General features: G+C 41.6%; 1 protein-coding gene across 6 annotated transcripts in view; it reads right to left on the bottom strand.

The window, feature by feature from the left end:
* Positions 1–12848: 12848 nt before the first annotated feature.
* LOC141139843 (probable cation-transporting ATPase 13A4) overlaps positions 12849–25008 on the bottom strand; it is a 125326-nt gene continuing 113166 nt past the window's right edge. For 2 of the 6 annotated variants that reach the window (XM_073626367.1, XM_073626368.1), the window contains 5 exons: positions 18309–18480; positions 16108–16262; positions 15487–15575; positions 14856–14936; positions 12852–14131 (listed from right to left, as the gene is read on the bottom strand). In XM_073626367.1, the coding sequence (XP_073482468.1) occupies positions 13916–14131; positions 14856–14936; positions 15487–15575; positions 16108–16262; positions 18309–18480 (713 nt within the window). In that variant the 3' untranslated portion in view covers positions 12852–13915. Of the gene's footprint in view, positions 14132–14855; positions 14937–15486; positions 15576–16107; positions 16263–18308; positions 18481–25008 lie in introns of those variants that run through there. The other 4 variants (XM_073626370.1, XM_073626371.1, XM_073626369.1 and 1 more) reach the window with 4 other exon arrangements.

Below are 25008 nucleotides of genomic sequence, written 5' to 3'. Positions count from 1 at the left end.
TTTTGATATGGTCATGTGCATTCTGGCTAGCAGTTAAGTTCCTGCAAACATGTGGCACACTGACACGTTGTATTTGGCACACCTATTAAGTAATAGAAATAATAGAAAATATGCACAGGGGTGTGCAACATAACTCAGGGGGGCATTCCACCTCTCCAATGTCTCAATATATATTATAATTATAATTACAAAGTCAGCAAACACACAACAATGATATAAAAAATAGATCATATTAAATGTATTTTCAGAAAGAGGATAATTTATTCATTTGTTGGATCTGGAATATATAAAAGCAAAGCATAACATACAGATTGTTCTATACAGTCTTTCAAGTCCACATACATTGATGCATCAATAGTACCGATAAGCGAATCTGGCTGGGTTCAATTTGTGTGCAGTTCTTCAAACTCAGCCTGATATCTGTGAACCTGGAACATAGAACCTGACCCCCAGTGAAGGCTATGGGAGTCAAATCTTGTTATTTATTTTCTGGCCTTTTCCAAAAATAATTTGCAAGCTTTTGGTAAAAAAGGGCATGGATATCTGAGTACTGCTATGGGGATATGTACCAATGGAAAACATTTAGGCTTCATGTACACTAGCCTACACTGGCAGCTCCTAAAGTTGAGTTTATGAGCTTTTGGCATTTTTTTGCCAAAGCTCCTAAATTCAGCTCCATAGAAGCCTATGTGACTGTCAATGTACACATAGGCTTTTAGTAGGTTTTAGGAGCTGCCGCGTTTAGGTGAGCTTCAACCTCCCTCTCCTGAACGCAGGATGAATCGCGTTCAGGATAGGAACGTTTTGACTGATGGTCAAGCAAAACGTGGTTTTGCTGATTTTCCCCGAAATGCAAAACGCAGTTTTGCTGAGTTTTCCCGTGGCCGCGGTAAATGTAGGCTGGAGTACATGAAGCCTTAAAAAAAATGCTGTTCAGTGGAGAACAGGTTTTTAAATTAGGATTAAAGGGCAACATTAAAAATACACAATCCCTTTAAATAACATGCTGGAGGGATGCCTTAAGTCCGCATGTGAAGTTGTGCACCTGTATGATGTACTAAAACAAAAGTGACATTTAAAAAGAAAAGAAAAGTAAATTGATGACATCTCTTGGCCACTGGCCAGAAAGAAGCAGCCAGGGATTCACATCCAAAAAAGTTTGAGAGGCACTGAGGTTCCAAAGCTCCTTCAAATAATCCAACGTAGAAAGTCTTCAAATAAGTTCACTACCTACTACTTGGAAAAGCAGCTACCAACACAAACAGGCCTCCTTCATAATGTGAACAAAAGTGCACATTTTTATCCTACCTAAAACACACTGACAGTAACACTAACTGACACGGGTACTAATTTAAAAAACGCCTTTCTTAAATGCTACCTAAAATATATGGCAATGACCTTTAACTCTGACCTTGACCTTTGAACGTTGACCTTAACTCTAACCCTGACACTGACCTAGATCAAACCTTAATTTTTTTCTTTATTATTGTTAATTTTTTAACACGCACTTTTGTTTACCGTATTTATCGGCGTATAGCACGCACAGGCGTATAACACGCACATTCATTTTAAGAGTTTCAGGGGAAAAAAATAAATTTTAAATAAGGAACTTTGAAGCAAAATAAGGGTCAGTGCCTATCTGCAGCCTCACCATTGCCATCAATGCAGCCTGATCAATGCCCATCTGCAGCCTCACCATTGCCATCAATGCAGCACCCTTACCATTGCCATCAATGCAGCAGCCTCACCATTGCCATCAGTGCAGCCTGATCGATGCCCATCTGCAGCCTAGATGGGACAGGGAAGGGGTGGGACAGGCGCCGACAGATTACATACAGTGAGAATCTCCTATCATAGACAGAACACTGGTCCAATGGCGGCCCAGGGGACGGGACTTCCTATTACAGAGGCCGCCAAGTAAACAGGAGATTCTCACTGTATGTAATCTGATGGGCTCATCCCGCCCCCCTCCCTGTCCCCTCCGAGGCAGCTAAAATTGAAGTATTGGCGTATAACACGCACACGCTATTTGCACCCAATTTTCATGGTGAAAAAGTGAGTGTTATACGCCAATAAATACAGTATTTACATTTTTCTCCTCTAGCAAAGAAAGAAAGATACAATGTATCTTTCTCTCCATTCAGAAGAGAAAGCATACATGGGAGCGGGCATTACAGTGATTAATCATTGTGCTAACCAATCAGAGGCTATCACAGCAATCAGGGGACCGCAAACCGGGCTCCCCAGTTCCTGATCATTAGTATGGGACCCCGGCGGTCTCAGTGAGCACTGAGAGCCCATTCCCTGTGCTGGGTGTGCGCTACACAGTGCACTCCCAGCACAAAAACATGTACACATATGTGGCCTCACGGAAGATGACCCACTTCCGTGAGGCCCCATATATGTGCACAGTTGGTGGCAAGGGTTTAATGTAAGTGTGGTCCTGGTGGTCATATAAATGCACATCAGAAATAAAAGCACATTAAGGCATAGACGCCCTGAACCAAAAAGAAACCACAATATTAAGGAACCATACACAATCAACTTCATACAAAATTAACAAAATTATTCCTTTTATTATACTGATAAATTACAAGTTACCAAAATACAAAAATTAATATAAACCATTACCCAAACACAAAGATAACATTGTCCTTGCTGTACAATAAAAGTCCAGACATCTCACTGGCTACTGTGTGTAAATACCATGACTTCTCAGGTGTTCGGGAGCTGAACATCATTTATAGTAGTGGTATTTCAACCGCTACTATATATGACAGCTTCCTATATGTCTATAGTTGGTAAGGAAGGGGCAGATGGTAGCCATTGTGTCATTAGCAACCAACGATATCACTTGGTCCTATTCATTTACTGTCTGGGAATCCCAAGCCATGTAAATAAAGGGGCAGGGATAGCATGACATCATTGATCAAATATGGCCATATTTGGTCAATGAAGTCTCCCAGGAGACCCCACACCTTTGTTTACTTTTAGCACTGGGGCACCGGAGATGTCACAAGTCAGCAATAGGATCTGATGTGAACGTCAGTTGGGGAATTTTTTTTCTTTTGGTGGATATCATTCATCTTGATTGACAGGGATCTGTATTGCTGAATGACATAATTGATTAAATTAGTGATGTGAGTACATTGTTGGATCAGTTTTAGTATTTTTTAATAGAGGACTTGTCAAAACGGTGTAAGTGTCTTTATCTACTGTTTGTTTGTTTTAGTTTTTTTGTATAAATGAGTAGGGGTAATATACAGTCAGGTCCATAAATATTGGGACATCGACACAATTCTAATCTTTTTGCCTCTATACACCACCACAATGGATTTGAAATGAAATAATCAAGGTGTGCTTTAACTGCAGGCTTTCAGCTTTAATTTGAGGGTATTTACATCCAAATCAGGTGAACAGTGTAGGAATTACAACAGTTTGTATATGTGCCTCACACTTTTTAAGGGGCCAAAAGTAATGGGACAATTGGCTGCACAGCTGTTCCATGGCCAGGTGTGTGTTATTCCCTCATTATCCCATTTACAAGGAGCAGATAAAAGGTCCAGAGTTCATTTTAAGTGTGCTATTTGCATTTGGAAATTGTTGCTGTCAACTCTCAATATGAGATCCAAAGAGCTATCACTATCAGTGACGCAAGCCATCATTAGGCTGAAAAAACAAAACAAACCCATCAGAGAGATAGCAAAAACATTAGTGTGGCCAAATCAACTGTTTGGAACATCCTTAAAAAGAAAGAATGCACCGGTGAGCTCAGCAACACCAAAAGACCCGGAAGACCACAGAAAACAACTGTGGTGGATGACCGAAGAATTCTTTCCTTGGCGAAGAAAACACCCTTCACAACAGTTGGCCAGATCAAGAACACTCTCCAGGAGGTAGCTGTATGTGTGTCAAAGTCAACAATCAAGAGAAGACTTCACCAGAGTGAATACAGAGGGTTCACCACAAGATGTAAACCATTGGTGAGCCTCAAAAACAGGGAGGCCAGATTAGAGTTTGCCAAACAACATCTAAAAAAGCCTTCACAGTTCTGGAACAACATCCTATGGACAGATGAGACCAAGATCAACTTGTACCAGAGTGATGGGAAGAGAAGAGTATGGAGAAGGAAAGGAACTGCTCATGATCCAAAGCATACCACCTCATCAGTGAAGCATGGTGGTGGTAGTGTCATGGCGTGGGCATGTATGGCTGCCAATGGAACTGGTTCTATTTATTGATGATGTGACTGCTGACAAAAGCAGCAGGATGAATTCTGAAGTGTTTCAGGCAATATTATCTGCTCATATTCAGCAAAATGCTTAAGAACTCATTGGACGGTACTTCACAGTGCAGATGGACAATGACCCGAAGCATACTGCGAAAGCAACCAAAGAGTTTTTTAAGGGAAAAAAGTGGAATGTTATGCATCGGCCAAGTCAATCACCTGACCTGAATCTGATTGAGCATGCATTTCACTTGCTGAAGACAAAACTGAAGGGAAAATGCCCCAAGAACAAGCAGGAACTGAAGACAGTTGCAGTAGAGGCCTGGCAGAGCATCACCAGGGATTAAACCCAGTGTCTGGTGATGTCTATGCGTTCCAGACTTCAGGCTGTAATTGACTGCAAAAGATTTGCAACCAAGTATTAAAAAGTGAAAGTTTGATGGATGATTGCTAATCTGTCCCATTACTTTTGGCCCCTTAAAAAGTGGGAGGCACATATACAAACTGTTGTAATTCCTACACCGTTCACCTGATTTGGATGTAAATACCCTCAAATTAAAGCTGAAAGTCTGCAGTTAAAGCACATCTTGTTCGTTTCATTTCAAATCCATTGTGGTGGTGTAGAGAGCCAAAAAGATTAGAATTGTGTGGATGTCCCAATATTTATGGACTTGACTGTATATCAGTAACTCATTCATATGGGGAAGAGGCCAGTATCTGGGTGCCTCAATTCCATTGGAGGGGACCCCACTTTTTTTTTCTTATTTTTTGTGTGGTTCCCCCTTGACATCTATGCCAGATCTTCATCAAGGACAAAAAATATAGTATATAGTTTTAGGGGGAAACCTGGGACTTTTTTTGTGTGTGAGGGTACCCAATTAACAGATATTAGAATGTCATCCAGGATAACAGTCTGGTATAGATGAAAGGAATACCCACTTTGTTTGCAAACAGAAGTTTCCGAAGCTGTCATTTGCTGGCATACTAAACAGCATTTTTTTCTCTGTAAATGTCAGTTTTGCTGTAGTAAGTTGTCTTTAATGTTGACCTTAAAGCATTATTAAATGCTGCTCCCCACCAGTGGCGGGTTTTTCTCAAAATTTTTTGGGGGCGCAAGCAAACTGAAAAATTCTTTAAAAAAAACATCAATTGCAGCCTCACTGTACCCATCAATTGCAGCCACTGTGTCATCAAACGCAGCCACTGTGCCATCAAGCACAGCTACTGTGCCCATCAAACGCTGCCACTGTGCCATCAAATGCTGTCACTGTGCCCATCAAATGCTGCCACTGTGCCCATCAAATGCAGCCACTGTGCCCATCAAATGCTGCCACTGTGCCATCGAATGCTGCCACTGTGCCATCGAATACCGCCACTGTGACCCCCCCGTGCCCGCTCACTCACCTGCCGTCTTCCCAGCACTTACCCTGTCTCGGTGGGACAATGGGTGACGGCGGTGAGCGGTGTCCTCCATGCGTCTCTTTCTGTCCTCTCCTCCCTATAGGCGTCCAATCACAGTGCCTGTCGTTTCAGCCAATCGGGTGACGGGTAACAGACCCGAGCACCTTATTGACGGAGAGGCGGTACAGTGTTAGGAAAGCGAATATTCATTCGCTGTTCTAACACACCTGGGTGAACTGCGAGCGCTAAGCATGGCGCTCGGAGGTCACCTTTTTTGACGCCTATTAGAGCCTATGACTCCAATCAGGTGCTTCAAAAACCCCCGAAAAGGGGCCGGGTGCCTGAATAGGGGGTGGCAGCGGCTGCCATGTATAGATTCACGCTATGCATGAATCTATCCATTGGTCATAGAGGGGGTGGCTGGAGAAAGGGGGCAGCGCCTGTGCGCCCTTGTGGACGCACCGCCACTGCTCCCCACCAAATGAAATAACTTTATAATTGATTTTGCTTTTGTACATGTCCCACATGGCAGTGTCAAGCTCTCCCCATGTCATTAATTTGACAATTCCTTGCTTATTACCCTTTAATTTTTGCCGTATTGAAAATGATTTAATACTCAATACGGCAAAAACTAAAGAAATAATAGTGGATTATAGGAGATCAAGAAAGATCGATCATTGCCCGGTTTCTATAGGTGGTGAAGAGGTGGAAAGGGTGGACACTATTACATTTTTGGGAGTGCATATTACAAGGGAGTTGTCATGGTCTCAAAATACGTTTTTTTTAGTGAAAAAAGCGCAGCAGAGACTGTTTTTCCTTCGGAGACTGAAGCAGGCTGGATTGCCCATAAGGCTTCTTTCTGGTCAATTCCTATCATTGTACCATTGAGAGTATTCTTCTCCACTGAGCTGTAGTGTGGTATGCCAGCTGCAGGGCGGAGGATAAGAAGTGCCTGTTTCATATGGTGAAAACAGCACAGCGGATCATAGGAACAGAGCTACCGAATTTGGACACAGCATATGCCAGCCGATTAAAAAAGCGGGCAAAAGCTATTCGTTTTGATCCAACCCACCCAGGTTACAATGTGTTTGTCCCATTGCTATCACGGAAAAGATATAGAACACTTAAAACGCACACTAATCGCTTAAAGCATAGTTTTTTCCCTAGGGCCGTATTGTCCATAATCCCATCAGGTACAGTGTTTTAGGAATTTTATGTGGAATTCTAATATTTTTTTATTTATTTATTTTTAAATAACATTTTATATTTTGATATATTTAAATAGGTATGTGGGCATGTACTAAGAGTATGTATGTGTGGTTTTTAGAAGTGTTTTATTGCTGCTGTAAAGAGTACCCGGAAAAATGTTGTTGTATGTATACAATGACAATAAAGTATATCTATCTATCTATCTAGAAAATGGGCATTACTGTTTTTGTTTTTAAATTTGTCTTATTGACTCCAACAGGGCTTGGATTCTGCACCCAAAATGTAGTCATTTTCTGCAAATCCGCCTTGAACCAAACCCAGGTACATTGGCTCATCCCTACCCAAGCCAATCCATATAATTTAATGCAGAACATAAAGTTGACACATTTAAATCTTTTTTTAATGAAATAGAAGTCTATAGCATGTTAGCTTGACTCTCATCATGTATACAACAAATGTGAAATAAGGTGTACTCAGTTCACATGCTCACGAGAAGGTCATTTCTGCCAGAGACCTTCCACAACTAGTTTCAAACTGATATATAACCCCCCACTTCATAGACATGACTGTGTCACCAACTTTTTTCTTGACTTCTTTTCTCTTGCTCAGGTGCACCGTTATCTCCACTGGAAACCAAAGTCATAACAGAATATATGAAAATACCCACATATGACCTATGGCTTCATTTTCTGCCACAACCTTGTGAATGATGTGAACTTGTGTGTCACTATGCCATTATACGCCTTCTCTGATGCTCTGATCTTTTCCTTTGACATGGAATCCCTTTGTTCTTTTTAAAGACTAGTCTCCAGCGACTTTGGGAGAAAAACTGGTTACTAAATTTGCAAAATAATGAAAACAGAGTCAGCAATATTTTACCACATAGCCATATTTTAGAAAGAGGGCAGCAATGGAAGCTTTCTAATTTCTTTCATGACAAGTTTCTTTTAAAAGGAACTTGTAATAACATAGCTAGGAAACTAACAATTGCACTGTAAAGCAAGCACCCTAAGGCACCTTTTTCTAACTTTACATGACTGTTAACCTTCTCAGAGTATATAGGTTTGTTAGTGTAGGAAAATTTGGCTCGGCCAAGAGCCAGGCCTGAGCTGAGACTGAGTGACTCAGGGAGGCTGGATGACTCAGCAAGCAGTTTCTCTATTGCTTCCCCCTGTCTCTGGAACCTTGGAGAAGCTTCCAAATGTAGTGGGTGGAGACTAGGAGGAGCTGCTTGACATATTTATGAGGTCCTCAAACAATCTCCAGAAAAAAAGGTCTGGAAGGGGGTAGGCACCTCATGGATAGGCATGAGTCATGCCAGTAGGGGTAGTCGGGTGGAAGATGGAGGTGGAAGGCTGAGGAGGATGTTAGTGGCCCTTGGGGATGCTCCCCAGTCTGTGGAGGGGGGTGACCTTGGGCCTGGGGCTCGGGTGCTGGAGGGACCCTCTACAACACAGAGAGGAATCCCTTCCTGGAGGCACGTGAGCAAGGAGAAGACAATGGGAGCGGGTCAACACATGCAGGCAAACTCCTGAAAAGTCAGCCAGGTGGGCTGGTGAGTGATCAGTCTGGGAAGACTCTGGTGAGGGTCTCAGTCTGGGAGGACTGTGGAGAGGTTGGTCTCGGGGGTACTGGTGAATAGGTGGTGCTGGTATCAGCGGCCATGGGAATGATTAAGCTGGACACTGAATGTTGTTACACACTCAAAGGGGCCTCAGGATCCTGCATATAATAGGCTATTGCTAAAAATCTGACTAAGTGCTTTTTGTCAGATCCACAAACCGTGTGCCAGTTGGAGTTTTGCAAGAAAGTGTGCTGGAGGAAGTGGGGAGTGTATATAGACTGTATATAGGAGAAGTGTCCCTGAAGTTTGTTTGGAAGTCAAGTGGGCATCCCATAATACCCCTATCCCCATCAAAGTTTGTTACCCTCAATAAAACAAAAAAAGTCACAAACTGCTCTCTGACTCTGCGTGACTGTCGAAATTCGGTGTGCCTGGCTGTGCAGGGTGGGGGATCCCATTTCATCTGCGGCGCCTTAAGAGACTTTAGTTATTATACAATACCCACTCTCAACCACGACTTCCTGTGGCTAAAGTCCAGAACTCTGGCAAAAGTGTTCCCACACTGAAGCAAAGTGATTCATAATAGAATTAAGCCGACACTTGGTACGATCCATAAAGCGAGAATCTTTATGACTACATGGGCTATGAGGAAGGCTGCTATAGCCGAAACATGTTAGCGTACTAGTAATGTGTTTTTACATGTCACCAGGGCCGTCTTTAGGGCAGGGCAAAAGGGGCAGCTGCCCTGAGCCCCATCATTGTTGTGGGGCCCAAAGCAACTGCTGCCACTGTGCCCATCAAATGCAGCCACTTGCCAACTATCCCAGTTTAAATTCCCTTGAAGTTTTAGTCCTGTGCTGTGTCCCAATATCTCAGTGTGAACTTCTGTTACTAATGATGCCCAGCTCTGTCTCTGGCCCTCTGCCATGCACAGATGACTAACCTGCAGACCCTGTGTTTACATGTAAATAACCTGCATTGATATGTAAATAGTCATGGACCTCGGTAATGATATCTAAATAGAGGCGGAATTCATATGTATATCATGCCCCCTTGAGGTCATATCCCCCATTTCTGTTGAATGCTGCCCACTGGGGAGGTAAAGGGACATGCTTGAAAGTCCGGCCTGCAACTGTGGTCATTAAGCCTAACATCAGCCTGTTCTGCAAAGGTAAGCAAATTGGAGGCAGAACCCTTTTTCAAAATAACATGGTGCTACAGCACCGTGAATTTTGGTGCATGTGAATATGTACATTTCCGAAGATGCATGAGGGTGTCATTAACAGTTAATGGCACTGCTGTGTATCTACTAAAGGGCAACACATTTCTGTGGTGTCAGGAAAGCAATTTTGCATGTGTTCCCAACACACACAAATGTGAATGCAGGCTAAATGTCTCAGTTACATTGGTGGTCAGTGTAAATATGCTCATTGCATTGGGGCTTGGTGTACAATCCTTTCATTCACACTAGTGGCCAGTGTGAAGGTCCCCCTTACATTGGTGGTCAGTGTAAATACCTCTTTACAGGGGTGGTTACTGTGAATGTTCCTATTACATTAGTGGTCGGTGTAAATCCCCATTACATTAGTGGTCAGTGTAAATCCCTCCTTACATTAGTGGACAGTGTAAATCCCCATTACATTAGTGGCCAGTGTAGAAACTCCTCTTTATACTGGTTATCTGTAAAAAAAAAATGAAACTTGCAATTGTGGTCAGTTTCAAAATCCTCCCTTACATTGGTGGTCCATGTGGAAGCCCCTTTAAATTGGTGGTGAGTGTAAATCCCCCTTACATTGGTGGGCAGTGTAGAAACCCCCCTTTATTAGTTGTTGATGTAAAATCCCCCATTACATTGGTTGTCAGTGTAAATTCTTCATTACATTGGTGATCAGTGTACATTTCCCTTTACATTGGTGGTAAGTGCAGAATTGCCCTTACACTGGTGGTCAGTGTAAATCCCCTTTACATTGGTGGTCAGTGTAAATCCCCCCTAACATTGGTGTGCGGTGTAGAAGTGTCACCTTACATTGGTGGTCTGTACAAATCTCCTCAACAATGGTTATCAGTGTAAATTTCCCCTTACATGGAGGTGAATGTATATTCCCCCTTACACTGGTGGTTGGTGAAAATGCTCCTATTACATTGGTGTCGGTGTAGAAATCCCTCTTTATTTTGGTGAGTGGTGTAAAATCTCCCATTACATGGTGGTCAGTGCAAATTTCCCCTCACATTGGTGCTTAGTGTAAATCCCCCCTCGCATTGGTGGTCATTGTAAATTCCCCATTACATTGGTGGTCAGTGTAGAATCCCCCACGATATACTTGCCAAAGATTTCCAGCTACATGATTCTGAATTTGCCACAGTGTACTGCCTCCTACCTAATCCCATCCCCCCGCCACTGCCACTGATCCCATCAACTCCCCAGCATTGCAACTGATCACCCCCCCCTTCCCCAGCATTGCCACTGATCCCAGGAGTTCCTGGAATTGGGATTCCTAGGAGTTTTCTGTCTATTGATGGGTCCCCTCACCTGCCCAGTCCATGGTGCGCAGGCAGTGAGGAGATGATGTGCAGTAACCTTTAGCAACCAATCAGTGAGCAGTAATGATGTGCACTAACCTCTTGCAACCAATCATTAAGTGGTATGGATATGCAGTAACCTCTAGGAACCAATCAGTGAGCAGTATTGATGTACAGTAATCTCTAGCAGCCAATCAACAAACAGAACTCATGTAACCTCTAGCAAATAATCAGCGAGCCATAATGTGTGCTGTAACCTCTAGCAACCAGACAGTGAGCTGTAATGATACACTGTAACTTCTGGCAACCAATCGCAATCGCTGCCTGATCTGATTCAGTAAACTGATTTTGAGTCTAGTTGCTATTTATTGTATGTCTCAGAGCTGGGGGTCGGGAAAGCTGGGGGGGCCCAAAGAAAATGTTTGTCCAGGGTCCAATCAATATTAAAGACAGCCCTGCATGTCACCAATAAAGATTCTTTACTTTATGAATCATACTGAGTGCTGGCTGAATTCTATTATGGATCACCTCAGGATTTTGTTGAAGACCCAACAATAAACTGAACTTCTTGATGTGAGATGCACATTCAAATTCATCCATCCGCCCTAAATGCAGTGCAGTCTGCCTGTTGCTGGGTCCAAACACTGTGATATGTGTGGGGTGTAAGGGGGGCATTCCTAGTTCTGTACAAATGCTGGCTTTCAAAAAACGGTACTTGCATAGCATTTTGGGGGTTCCAGTCATGCACTGGGGCTTGTATGTCACAGTAAAGATAGGAGTAGGTATCATAGTATATGTGAATGTAAAATTCCTCTGCTCTTAGTATGTGCAGCCTTGATCACATGGACTCTGGGCACCAATAATTTCTAAGAGCAAATATTTGTTTAAGTTAGCATTAAAAAAGTATCAAAAAGGCCACTCTGTATATAGATATTTACAAAACTGTAAACCAAAATAATGTTTTTTTTAATTATATTACCACACACTGTTATCATGATTACAATCAGCTGATATATTTCCCACATATGTTTAAGGCCGACTTCACACTTGCATTTGGTAAAATGCTCATGAATGCAGGGTACTGGCTTTGATGTATTGGGTGCCACTCTTTTAGAATTCCTAAATGCTTATATATCAGCACCCTAATGCACATACAGTAGCTGGCAATACACTTGTGTCTGGTGATCAAACATTTTGCAGGTATGTTTTTTTTTTTACATTGAGGTATGTTTCCCTGCCAATTCAAACTTAATAGACTGCCTAATGATACATGCCTCAATATATGAACACGTAAATTAACGCTTGTAAATTACTGCACGTTCAAGTGTCAAGGGGCCCTTACAATCCTTGAAAAGCTTATGATTCCCATTTAGATTGTTCTTGTCATGTTCACATGGCTGCACTTTTGTAAAGTGCTGTAGTTGCTGTGTGGTGGGTTTTGTAAATGTTTTAAATACATTACCATTCCTTATTATAGAAGGTGTGTTTTGCTGGGAAAAGTACTGGATCTTCTTTTTGCACTGCATTAAAACTGGGAGGTGTTAACCACTTGCCAACTTGCTGACAGTACTTTTACTGTGAGCAGTCGGCAGCCACAGGCTCAATGACGTACTACTGGCACGTCGCTGAGCACCTGCGGGATCCTGTGATTGATGTGTCTGAGTTATGTGTCTGAGTTATTCTTACCAAAAAAATGTAGCAGACTACATTTTAGCCTAAATTTATGAAAAAATATTATTTGTTTGCAAAATTTTATAGTGGAAACTATGAAAAAAAACTTTTTTTCTATTTTTGTGAAAAAAAAAAATTATATAAATTTAATGTGCTTACATTTTTGCATGATCAAGCAATTGCCAGTTACACTAGCACAGTGCTTAATAGCAAAAAATGGTCATGAAGGGTGTAAAACCTTCCACAGGTCAAGTGGTTAATTATCTGCTTTGCCGCCACACACCACTTTTCGTTGCTTACCTCTGCTGGGCAAACTACTTTTTATTTTATACATCCATGCTACATACCAAACATTTTGCAAAACACCCTCCCATGCTTTTTTTGGAATGCAGGAATTCTGTGATTAAAAAAATGACGCTGTTGAATATATACAGTACATTCCACATGTGCACAAATGTTTATTAAAACTTTGTGTTTTTTTTTTTTTTTATAAATATACACTAAAGTCACACACAGACACAAAATAAACCAAACAATCCCTAATAAATGTAAAGGGTAAAACTGCATGTGCTAATAAATAACAAATATCTGTTTGCAATTTTGCAAAATATTGAAAATAAAAGGTACACGGTCTTGTAAATTGGTTATCAGCTTTAAAAAAAAAAAAAAAAAAAAAAAACATTAACTATTTAAACTATATCTATAAGCTAAACCTTTTTTTAATGTTTTGGATAGAGTGGGAAAGGACGAGAATACTTGCCAGGTTTTACTGTTGTCCGAGACTCTGTTGGAGAGATTCCTTCACTTCCTGTCTAGTAAAATGGTTGTCCCCAGAACAAGTGAGGCAAATCTCTCTAACAGCAACACACACACACATGTAAAAATGATTTTTTTTTAAAGATTGGTAGGGGATATTTAGAACCCCTATCAGCCTTATGCTGCTGTTTGTTTTCCTGGTGCAGATTTTCCTGAATTATACCAAAGTGAGGTAGCTAAATATTTTCTTAAAACTCTAATATGTGCATGAATAAGTCACAGAACAGTTGGGCCTGTGTTTACAGTGTTTGGCATCTCAGTCATTAAAACACACTGGTCCTCTGATAACTATTGTGTTCTATAGTTGAGCCATAGTAGCCATTTCTCCAGCGTTTAGCACTTGTATGTCACAAATCCTGGTCAAAAGCCATAGCAGAAGGGAGGTTGACACATAATAAATGCAACTAACTTTTAACTTTTTTTCTAGGAAAGTATAGGTTTCTTCACAAAACTCCTCATTTCGGGCACAGTATGTACACCTCTACATTTAACACACAGTTCATCAATCAGCTATGCATTTCATCATTCTTGTAGCATGGATTACAGTAGACTGCACCACTGTTCTCTTCACATTCTGACTCAGCATATTGTGTGATATTTACAGGAGGCCAGCTGGGATCTTTCTGAAGAGCTCTATATAATACTCTGTACTTGCTATGGGACTGATATTTAAATATTCTTTTTAAAAACAGCCAAAGTCTTCTGTTTTCAATGATGGCTTCCTGAAAAAAATGAAGCAAAAAATTAGCATTTTTTTGTACTTATACTACATTATAATTGGATTTCTTAAAGTTTTTTTTAAGCAACAAAATGTAAAACAAATAATCAATCTCTCTCTCTCTCTCTCTCTCTCTCTCTCTCTCTCTCTCTCTCTCTCTCTCTATATATATATATATATATATATATATATATATATATATATATATATATGTATGTATACTGTATATAGTTGTACATGTAGTATATTTAAATATTTTTCACTTCCATACAGCACATACAGCTAAAGAAAAATATGATATATACAAAGAATAGTAGAATAATACTAGACAGCTGGAGCATAGTTTAGTGTGGTCACAATGAACAGTAAACCCCAACAAAAGAATGTGTCTACTTTGTGATTCTGCCTACTCATGTCACATCACAGGAAAGAGTTCCCCCCAGTCTGGCCCCAGGAGAGAGCAGCTTTTTATGCAATGGCTGTGTGGTGCAGGGCCACACTGTAAAGATTTGGAAGTGGTCTAAAGTTAATTTACCTCTGTGGCTTCTTCATAAAATATGTGAAAAAATCTCCTAAATTGGAACACATCAAAAAATCCAGACTCGTGCTAACACTATTCAAAACCTTAAAAAAGTTTAGACCTTATACTTAATAGGAAAAACAATTCAGTACTGTGTCTTTACCCCTGTTAAGCTGAAAAGTAACATATTACTTGTATACCATCTTACCTCAACAGTGTAAGATAAAATAAAGAATATGAGCAATAATACGAATATGGCAATTCTCCAGATATAAGGGGTGCAGACAAGCTAAAACAGAAAGAGATAAAGCAATTACTTAAATACATTTTCAAAAGTATAAGCAAAATCCTGTCCTGAGCACAGATATAAACATGAAGAAAAGACATATTTAAGGCATTGGATATAGGGGTATCCTGTGGGTTAAGAGTAATCCTTTGTAATCTGCCAACATTTTACAATAGCAGTAATATAAAGCTACTCTATCATCTGCTGAATGCTATACAAAATGGGCACAATAACACATTCTTACTACCAGTTTTCCCTAAAGAAAAAGTAAAATATGGTATTTTAAGTCTGATGAGTTCTTTAAGTTAAACTGACAGCTGGATGGTACATCTGCATAATACACTGCAGATACAGGCAATTTATTTGAATTGCATGACATGAAACAAACCTTTCTAACTAATTTAGGGATGAGTGGCAACATTTCAATTAAATTACCGGTAACTGAACATGAAATAAATTTTGCTGAAAATTCAATTACCATGTCTAAGTGTTATCTTGATTTATGTGTGCCAATTTTATGAGTGGTTAAAATAACACTGAATAGAATACTTACTTGTAATGCTGTGTATATGCGTTCAATGTCAGCAAAGAGTATGAAGAGACACACACCCAGCTGTATAGGCAGCAGACAGAAAAATATATCTGCAAATAAGAAAGTGATAAAAACACTGTACTAGAGATTACATTTAGAGCTGTGGTATACATTTTTTTTCTCCTCTCCATTTCTTTCTCATTTGTTAGATACTCATCACGGTACTCTGTTTTTAGTTTCTTATTCTTTTTCTCATTATACTCCCTCACCTTTCTGTGTGTCAGGTAATGTGCACCTATTTTGGGTAATTTATTACTGTAGCCTTTTAAATGCATTTTGCCATACAAAAACGGTCCCTTCCCTGTGGCCTATCTTTAACTTTCCTTCTTTAAAATCGTATCTAAAAAGCTGCTTTCTTTTGGTTTGCAGATTGCCAACAGGGTCGCTTTAAGAACAAATGCTGACAGTCTACTATAGGTGCACAGTAAACTTCCTAGAACCACTCATTTATTGCAACTAGTCTAAAATGTTTAAAAAAAACTCAGATTTAATGTTTGGGTGACACTTCCTATTCTAATTTCTTGCAGTTGTATACACATTTTAAAGGTGCTTTTGAAGTTGCAGCAAGGAATGTATACTTACAATTGGTACATATTGGTTTTCTGAAGGGTTTTCCTTTGGAGAACACGAATGCAACAATTATGCAGCTGATTGTGGTTATTGGCCACAAGGTTGTAGTTTCATAGTCTTGAAATTCAGAAAATTCTTGCATGGTGCTGTTCCCATCTGTGCAAGCACTACCTCATAAAAAATATTTGTTCAATTCCAATAATAAAACATGTCTGCACAGGATATGTTCATGATTTTGTTAATAAAATACATCATGGTGTTTGTAAGCAAACTCCTTATGTGTAATAGGGTATTTAGCAGTTTAATGAGGCACTGGAGGCTGTTTGCTGAGGATTATGTTTCAGAACAAAATATTGCATATTGTAATACGCACATCAAAGATTTCTTGGTCATGAAGAGCACAAAAAAAAGGTTCTTTGTACACTTGGTGAGAATTCAGTATGAACACATCATTATTTTGCCTGGGAATCTGCTTACCCTTTTAAAATGGATCTCCAGCATTTTTTTTTGTTCTGTATAAAAAAAGGACCATATGAGGATTTTAGTGCCTTCCCTGGACCCTTCATAAGATCCTTTAGCATTTCACTCTTTTAGGAGTGCTGGATGCCTATTTACATCACCTTGTGCTGTTGTTCCTTCCTCCTCCTCCTACATTGCTGCTGAATCCTCCAGTGGCATAGGGTTAGAGGAAGAAATTACAGTGCACAGCATGGCACACAGACCTCTGACACTTCTGGAAGTGTCAACAGTTGAGGAAACTGACAGAGGCTGCAGCCCAAAATAGTAGGAAGGTAAAAGACACAGGCCATCGAAGAGGAGAGGACAAGAACTCTTTTATTGCAGGGGACTTGCATCATGATTTTTTTTGGAGACTGAGAGTGTCTATAAAGGGCAGTATGTTTCGTGCAGGATATTAATCTACATGTTTGTAACTTGGGAGAGAACAGTAGAGCGCCTAGTAGAGAATAGGATGAAAAGAATTGAGGCTCTGCCTTAGAGCAGGTGATCGACAGTAACAAGGTACTGAAGGGGTTCAAGAATTCCTAAATGTAATAAATCTTTGTAAAGTAAAGTATCAGTGAATTATCCCTCATTCTATGTTAACTTATATTAGGAACTTTGGGGTTGATTTACTAAAACTAGAGAGTGCAAAATCTGGTGCAGCTGTCAATAGGAACCAATCAGCTTCCAGGATTTGTGTCACAGCTCAATAGAACAAGTTGAAGTTAGAAGCTGATTGGATACTATGCACAGCTTCACCAGATTTTGCACTCTCCCGTTTTAGTAAATCAACCCCTTTGTGTTAAATCCTCTTACTGTAAGGTTTCTGTTCACTGTTTGCAGCTATTCCAAAAACTGCACTGTGGTATACCTACAAGCTTTAGTATTTAGTAGGTAAAGGTCAACTAAAAGCTCCTATATGACAGTCTAAACAAGTCCCAATTCCAGTTATTATGTGACGCATGAAATAAATCTTCTGGTACCTTTCCTTACTGAGACAATTTCTAATTAAGTTTTATCACATATGCTTTTCCTCTCAGATATTGCAGATCACAATGGGAATGTTATAGAAACAGAGGCAATGCCATCTAACCCTGGTAGTACCTTATGAAAATCTTGTATGCAATGCCAAGCTGCTGCTAACAAAGCAAACAGAATATTGGCATGCATTAAAAAGGGGATTAACTCCAGAGATAAAATGATAATTCTTTACTGAGGGTTCTTTATTGTAAGAGCGGCAAGGATGTGGAATTCCCTTCCACAGGCAGTGGTCTCAGCGGGGAGCATCGATAGTATCAAGAAACTATTAGATAAGCACCTGAATGACTGCAACTTACAGGGACATACAATGTAATACTGACATATAATCACACACACACACAGGTTGGACTTGATGGAGTTTTTGTCTTTTTTAAACCTCACCTACTATGTAACTATGTAAAAATCTGATGTACCAAACAGGTAGACTGTGCTGGTTGGGTGGATTTTAAGGCCTGAATTCCAATTTTGATTGGTGTGAACCTTCAACTAATAATGTATGTCACACAAGTTCCCTATTCTCTAGCACCTCGACTTAATGTATGTACTGTAGATATTGTAAGCATTTGACACTCAGGGATTCTTAATTTGTAACAGGTAAGGTCCAATATAATACCTGTGGGTAAATTCAGTACAGGCATCTAACAATTTACAACAAATTCATATGAACATACCTAAAGTTGGATGTGCTGTACCATGGTTGTTGTTGCACCAACACAAAGCCACAGGTCTGGATGGCTGTATTTAAAAGCACATTAAAGATGACTGATAGCAAGAGAGGTGGTGAGATCAGTTGTGCTGGAGGTCTGTATGGGGCCAGTTTTGGATATGCATGTGATAAGCTCACTGTAACAGAGAGAAATATTGGGTAATGCTTGGAACACACTAATTGCATATCATATGTCATCAACAGTTCAGAAGACTATAATTTTGCTTTATATCAAACATGATCTAATTTATTGTATGCCAAGAGGTATTGCTGTTCTTACTACTTTTTGAGTGAAGCATTTATCTTTTCTATTGTTTTACAATAAATGTTCACAGAACTGCTGCTACATTCATTGTTTAATGACTTTACAGCATGTACTAGAAAAATATAGAATTCCTAGAAATAACTTATCTGTTTAATTGCATGGCTCAAAAATCTCTGGAAACCTATTGTCTACTGTTCTGTCAGGGCTGGGCTCAGCCCTTCCTTCTCTGAGGTGGCCACTCAACCTGTCGGCTAATTGCCAGCTCCCATCTCTCCACAGTGACTCACCTGTTGATGATATCCTGCTCGTAAGTCCTGCCTACTTAAGCCGTCCAGTCCAGATGATCTCTGCCTTCACATTGGTCACATCTCTAGAGACGCTCTCCTGTCTTCCTGTTAAAGACTTGCTTGGCTGACATTCCTTCTGGCTCCAGATCCTGCTTGCTGTTCTACTAAGCTGTTCTCTGGCTCCCTGACGTTTTGGCTTGTCTGACTATTATTATTAAACAAGTATGATTTAACTGCACTTCTGTCTCAGTCTGATTCATGGTTTCTGACATGTTCTTAACCACTTGCCGACATCGACAGAATGGCACGGGCAGGCAGAATCACGTACCTGTACGTGATCTGCCTCCTGCGGGCGGAGGGGTCCGATAGGACCCCCCCGGTGCCCAAGGCAGTCGGCATTTCTCCCCCGGTGATCGGAGGTGAGGGGGAGGCCATCCATTCGTGGCCCCCCCCTCGCGATCGCTCCCGGCCAATAGAATCATTCCTCTGCTGCTGTATAGTAAACAGCAACAGAGGAAGTGATGTCATCTCTCCTCGGCACGGTATTTTCCGTTCCGGCGCCGAGGAGAGACGACATCAATGTGAGTGCACCAACGCACACACACACAGTAGAACATGCCAGGCACACATTACACCCCGATCACCCCCGATCATCCCCCTTTCCCCCCCCCTCCCTGTCACACTGACACCAAGCAGTTTTTTTTTCTGATTACTGCATTGGTGTCAGTTTGTGACAGTTAGTGTGGTAGGGCAGTTAGTGTTAGCCCTCTTTAGGTCTAGGATACCCCCCTAACCCCCCCAATAAAGTTTTAACCCCTTGATCACCCCCCGTCGCCAGTGTCACTAAGCGATCATTTTTCTGATCGCTGTATTAGTGTCATTGGTGACACTAGTTAGGGAAGTAAATATATAGTTTCGCCGTCAGCGCTTTATAGCGTCAGGGACCCCCATATACTACCTAATAACGGTTTTAACCCCTTGATTGCCCCCTAGTTAACCCTTTCACCAGTGATCACCGTATAACTGTTACTGGTGACGCTGGTTAGTTAGTTTATTTTTTATAGTGTCAGTGCACCCGCCGTTTATTATCGAAAAAAGGTTTAGCCCCCTGATCGCTCGGCGGTGATATGCGTCGCCCCAGGCAGCATCAAGTTAGCACCAGTACCGCTAACACCCACGCACGCAGCATACGCCTCCCTTAGTGGTATAGTATCTGAACGGATCAATATCTGATCAGATCAGATCTATACTAGCGTCCCCAGCAGTTTAGGGTTCCCAAAAACGCAGTGTTAGCAGGATCAGCCCAGATACCTGCTAGCACCTGCTTTTTGCCCCTCTGCCCGGCCCAGCCCAGCCCAGCCCACCCAAGTGCAGTATCAATCGATCGCTGTCACTTACAAAACACTAAATGCATAACTGCAGCGTTCGCAGAGTCAGGCCTAATCCCTGCGATCGCTAACAGTTTTTTTGGTAGCATTTTGTTGAACTGACAAGCACCAGCCCCAGGCAGCATCAGGTTAGTGCCAGCACTGCTAACACCCACGCACGCACCGTACACCTCCCTTAGTGGTATAGTATCTGAACGGATCAATATCTGATCCGATCAAATCTATACTAGCGTCCTCAGCAGTTTAGGGTTCCCAAAAACGCAGTGTTAGCGGGATCAGCCCAGATACCTGCTAGCACCTGCATTTTGCCCCTCCGCCCGGCCCAGCCCAGCCCACCCAAGTGCAGTATCAATCGATCACTGTCACTTACAAAACACTAAACGCATAACTGCAGCGTTCGCAGAGTCAGGCCTGATCCCTGCTATCGCTAACAGTTTTTTTGGTAGCGTTTTGGTGAACTGGCATGCACCAGTGGCCTAGTACACCCCGGTCATAGTCAAACCAGCACTGCCGTAACACTTGGTGACGTGGCGAGTCCCATAAGTGCAGTTCAAGCTGGTGAGGTGGCAAGCACAAGTAGTGTCCCGCTGCCACCAAGAAGAAGACAAACAGGCCCGTCATGCCCATAATGCTTTCCTGCTGCATTCGCCAATCCTAATTGGGAACCCACCCCTTCTGCAGCACCCGTAATTCCCCCATTCACATCCCCAACCAAATGCAGTCGGCTGCATGAGAGGCATTTTTATGTCCTCCCGAGTACCCCTACCCAACAAACCCCCCCAAAAAAGATGTTGTGTCTGCAGCAAGTGCGGATATAGGCGTGACATCCACTATTATTGTCCCTCCTGTCCTGACAATCCTGGTCTTTGCATTGGTGAATATTTTGAATGCTACCATGCACTAGTTGACTATTAGCGTAGGGTACAGCATTGCACAGACTAGGCACACTTTCACAGGGTCTCCCAAGATGCCATCGCATTTTGAGAGACCCGAACCTGGAACCGGTTATAGTTATAAAAGTTACAGTTACAAAAAAAGTGTAAAAAAAAAAAAACACAAAAAAAATTTAAAATAAAAAAAAATAGTTGTCGTTTCATTGTTCTCTCTCTCTATTCTCGTTCTATTGTTATTCTCTTTTTTACTGTATTCTATTCTGCAATGTTTTATTGTTATTATGTTTTAGCATGTTTGCTTTTCAGGTATGCAATTTTTTATACTTTACCGTTTACTGTGTTTTATTGTTAACCATTTTTTTTGTCTTCAGGTACGCCATTCACATCTTTAAGTGGTTATACCAGAATGATGCCTGCAGGTTTAGGGATCATCTTGGTATCATTCTTTTCAGCCAGCGATCGGCTTTCATGTAAAAGCAATCCTAGCGGCTAATTAGCCTCTAGACTGCTTTTACAAGCAGTGGGAGGGAATGCCTCCCCCACCGTCTTCCGTGTTTTTCTCTGGCTCTCCTGTCTCAACAGGGAACCTGAGAATGCAGCCGGTGATTCAGCCAGCTGACCATAGAGCTGATCAGAGACCAGAGTGGCTCCAAACATCTCTATTGCCTAAGAAACCGCAAGCTACAAGCATTTCATGACTTAGATTTCGCCAGATGTAAACAGCGCCATTGGGAGATTGGGAAAGCATTTTATCACACCGATCTTGGTGTGGTCAGATGCTTTGAGGGCAGAGGAGAGATCTAGGGTCTAAAACACCCCAATTTTTTCAAAAAAGAGTACCTATCACTACCTATTGCTATCATAGGGGATATTTACATAAAAATGATTTAAAAAAAAAAAAATAATAAAGGAACAGTTTAAAAATAAGATAAAAAGGGGCTAGGGGATGACGTGAGACGTCACAGAGGAAGGGAGGAGCTGTTGGTGCTCAAGGAGCCGGCGTCCTGGCGGCCTCGATCTGACAGCAGGACGGGCGGAAGAGAGACAGAGGCGAGAAAACAGAACGCGGTGCCCAAACACCGCAACCAAATGCCCGGAATATAGACCTCGGCGAGTGCCGGGTTGCATCGACGTGTCCCCGAACTACGAGCAACGGCCGCGCTGTCTACGCGAGCCCCCTCTGCACTCCTCTCTCCCCCCTCACCTCTCTTGGCCCGGCAGCATGACGACAGAGGGAAGGAGAAGATCCGATAGAGATTGATTCTCAGTCCGGTGTCCCCTCAACCTGCAGCGCTTCACAGGAGGAACCTATAAAGGAGAATACACGCTGTCGGCACTGCATTGCCAACTCCAAGGTATAGAGGCACAGATGGAGGTGGGATGGTAAGAGACGCACGTTCACTTTCAAAGCTCCAAAGGTAAGGACGTATTTTGAAACCGTCTCCCGAAAGGAAGAAATACCAGTGGAGTGACATATTAAGGTATGGCGGTCGTTGATTGTGATAGCTTAAGAGACTGCATATAGCCAGAAACAGGGGAATAAGGTTACTTTGAACAGTGTTTGAATACTGTCCTTGACATACTACCATCTAATGCATGGCCGATACGAACTGTGATAAATGAAATAACATGTTTATACATAAAACAACATAAACACAGCCTACATCTTTTGAGTTACATCCTAGCGCAATTAAAGCTTCCTCAGTACCGCACGCTGGGTACGAATTTGGGAGATGAGCAAATAGCTACTACTATGGCTAAAGTAGTGCAGCATAACTTTGCATAGGCAAAAGGTTACTTTTAATAATGTATGAATGCTTTCCTCGATTTGTTATTAACATTTAATACACGTCAGATATGAACTGCGGGAAAGGAAATAAAATACACTGTTAACATCTATGGAGTCACATCCCAGCGCAATTAAAGTTTTTCTTAGTACCCATTGGTACCGCACACTGGGACACCTTTTGTTATACCTGACCTGGGTCACCATAGTTTAACAAATTGATAAAATGCGGAAGTAAAATAGCTGAGCTATAAAGAGGGGTTTGGACATATTATAGTAAAGCACCTTTAAATTGCACGCCCAGCCTCCAGGTGTACTTAATATCTTTGCAGGGGACAACACGTGTACTAAGGGGGCGGTTAGGCATAAGCAAGGAAGTCCCCAAAACGGAATCAGATATACCATAGCAGAGAACTACCTGGACCCTCAGTACTGTTGCAATGCTACTGCCACAGTGTGGGACATAATACCAAGAGTACTTCAGAACCCGGACATTTGAAATTCCTGTCAAAGGCCATTAATATTCACATTGATACGCTATCCTATTGGCGTTGAGATGGACCTAGAGACATAAGTATAGGAATGCATGGCTAAACTTTTCAAGAAATATTGATACAGCTACTGTAAGCATACCTCATCAATATACTTCGAAAAGGGGACGAAGACGGGAGTACTAACCACTAATCCCCCAATAGCATCCCTGATAGATTACATACTCTGGTCCTAATTAAATAGAACTCGGAGGGTCAGTTGGCCGAGTGCTAAGTGGGGAGAACACGAACTCTAAATGAGTGAATAAAAACCCAGAAATAAAATCACAGAGTGGACATAAAGGGACAGAGAAGACAGCTGGAGACAAAAAAATGCACAAGGAGGATAATTGCAAGCATACAAAACTATCTTAGTGCTAGAAATAACGTAGACTCATCTGCTTTATAAAAAGGAACGTAATCAAAAACTTTATCCATAGAGATCATTGGGATAAACAATGAGCAGAAATACAACCAAAGCAGGGAAAGGGGGCCCACCGAAAACACCAAAGGATAACCTCTCTGGAAGTACTACAGGGAGCTCAATTAAGCAATACTTAGCAAAGGGAGGGAGCCCGGGGAGTGCCCACCAAGAAGCTCAAACATCAATGATGGTGGACAAGAGGAAAAAGGGTCAAAACGAGAAGGAAGATCAGACTCCCAATCAATTAAGAGAGTCTTCATTAATTGAAGGCGTACACGAACCTCCCAGAACGATGGAACACAGACAAGACCTAGAGCTCCCCTCAAAAAATGAAATTGCAGAGATGTTCAAAACACTTGAAACTTCAATTAAAGCAGAAATAAATATGCTGAGGTCAGACCTAGGTAACCTCCTGGCTAGAGTCGAGAGAACAGAAGACATAATGGATCAACAGGAACGAGAAATCTCCGATCTGAAAGAACAAATCAAAATAACGCAAGAAAATCAGATAAAAATATGTTACAGGTTAGAGGACCAGGAGAACAGAAGTCGTAGACAGAATTTGAGAATCCGAGGTGTTCCGGAAAAGAGAGGAGAGGACCTAAGGAAGACCGTAGCGGCCATCTTCTCCCCTCTTTTGGAGCTGGGAGGAGAAGAATTTCCAAAAATTGAGCGGGTCCATCAGATAGGAAGGATAGATACTGGCCGTACAGAAAGAAGCTGTGACATAATTGTTAGGTTTAGATTTTATACAGACAAAGAAAAAATATGGATAAAATTGAGAGGGCAAACTCCACTTCAATATGAGGAGGCAAGGATACAAGTATTCGCAGACTTAGCCAAAGATACATTATCAAGAAGACGCCTTCTGAAGCCCCTTCTGGATCAAATGACAAACCAAAATATAAAATATACATGGGGATTTCCCGCCTGCCTATTGGGCAGTAAAGACGGCAGAACTGCTAGGTTGAGATTCCCGGATGAGCTAGAAGAATTTTATAGGAAATTGGGACTACAGGTGCCCACGACAATGGACTGGTCCAAGGAACGATGGATGGAATTGGGAATAGGGTCAGTGTAAAAGGGAGAGGA

Source organism: Aquarana catesbeiana, linkage group LG04 (genome assembly GCF_042186555.1).
Source record: "Aquarana catesbeiana isolate 2022-GZ linkage group LG04, ASM4218655v1, whole genome shotgun sequence".
NCBI lineage: Eukaryota > Metazoa > Chordata > Amphibia > Anura > Ranidae > Aquarana > Aquarana catesbeiana.
Note: the sequence above shows the minus strand (reverse complement) of the source record. Positions and strands in the feature narration are given on the sequence as shown.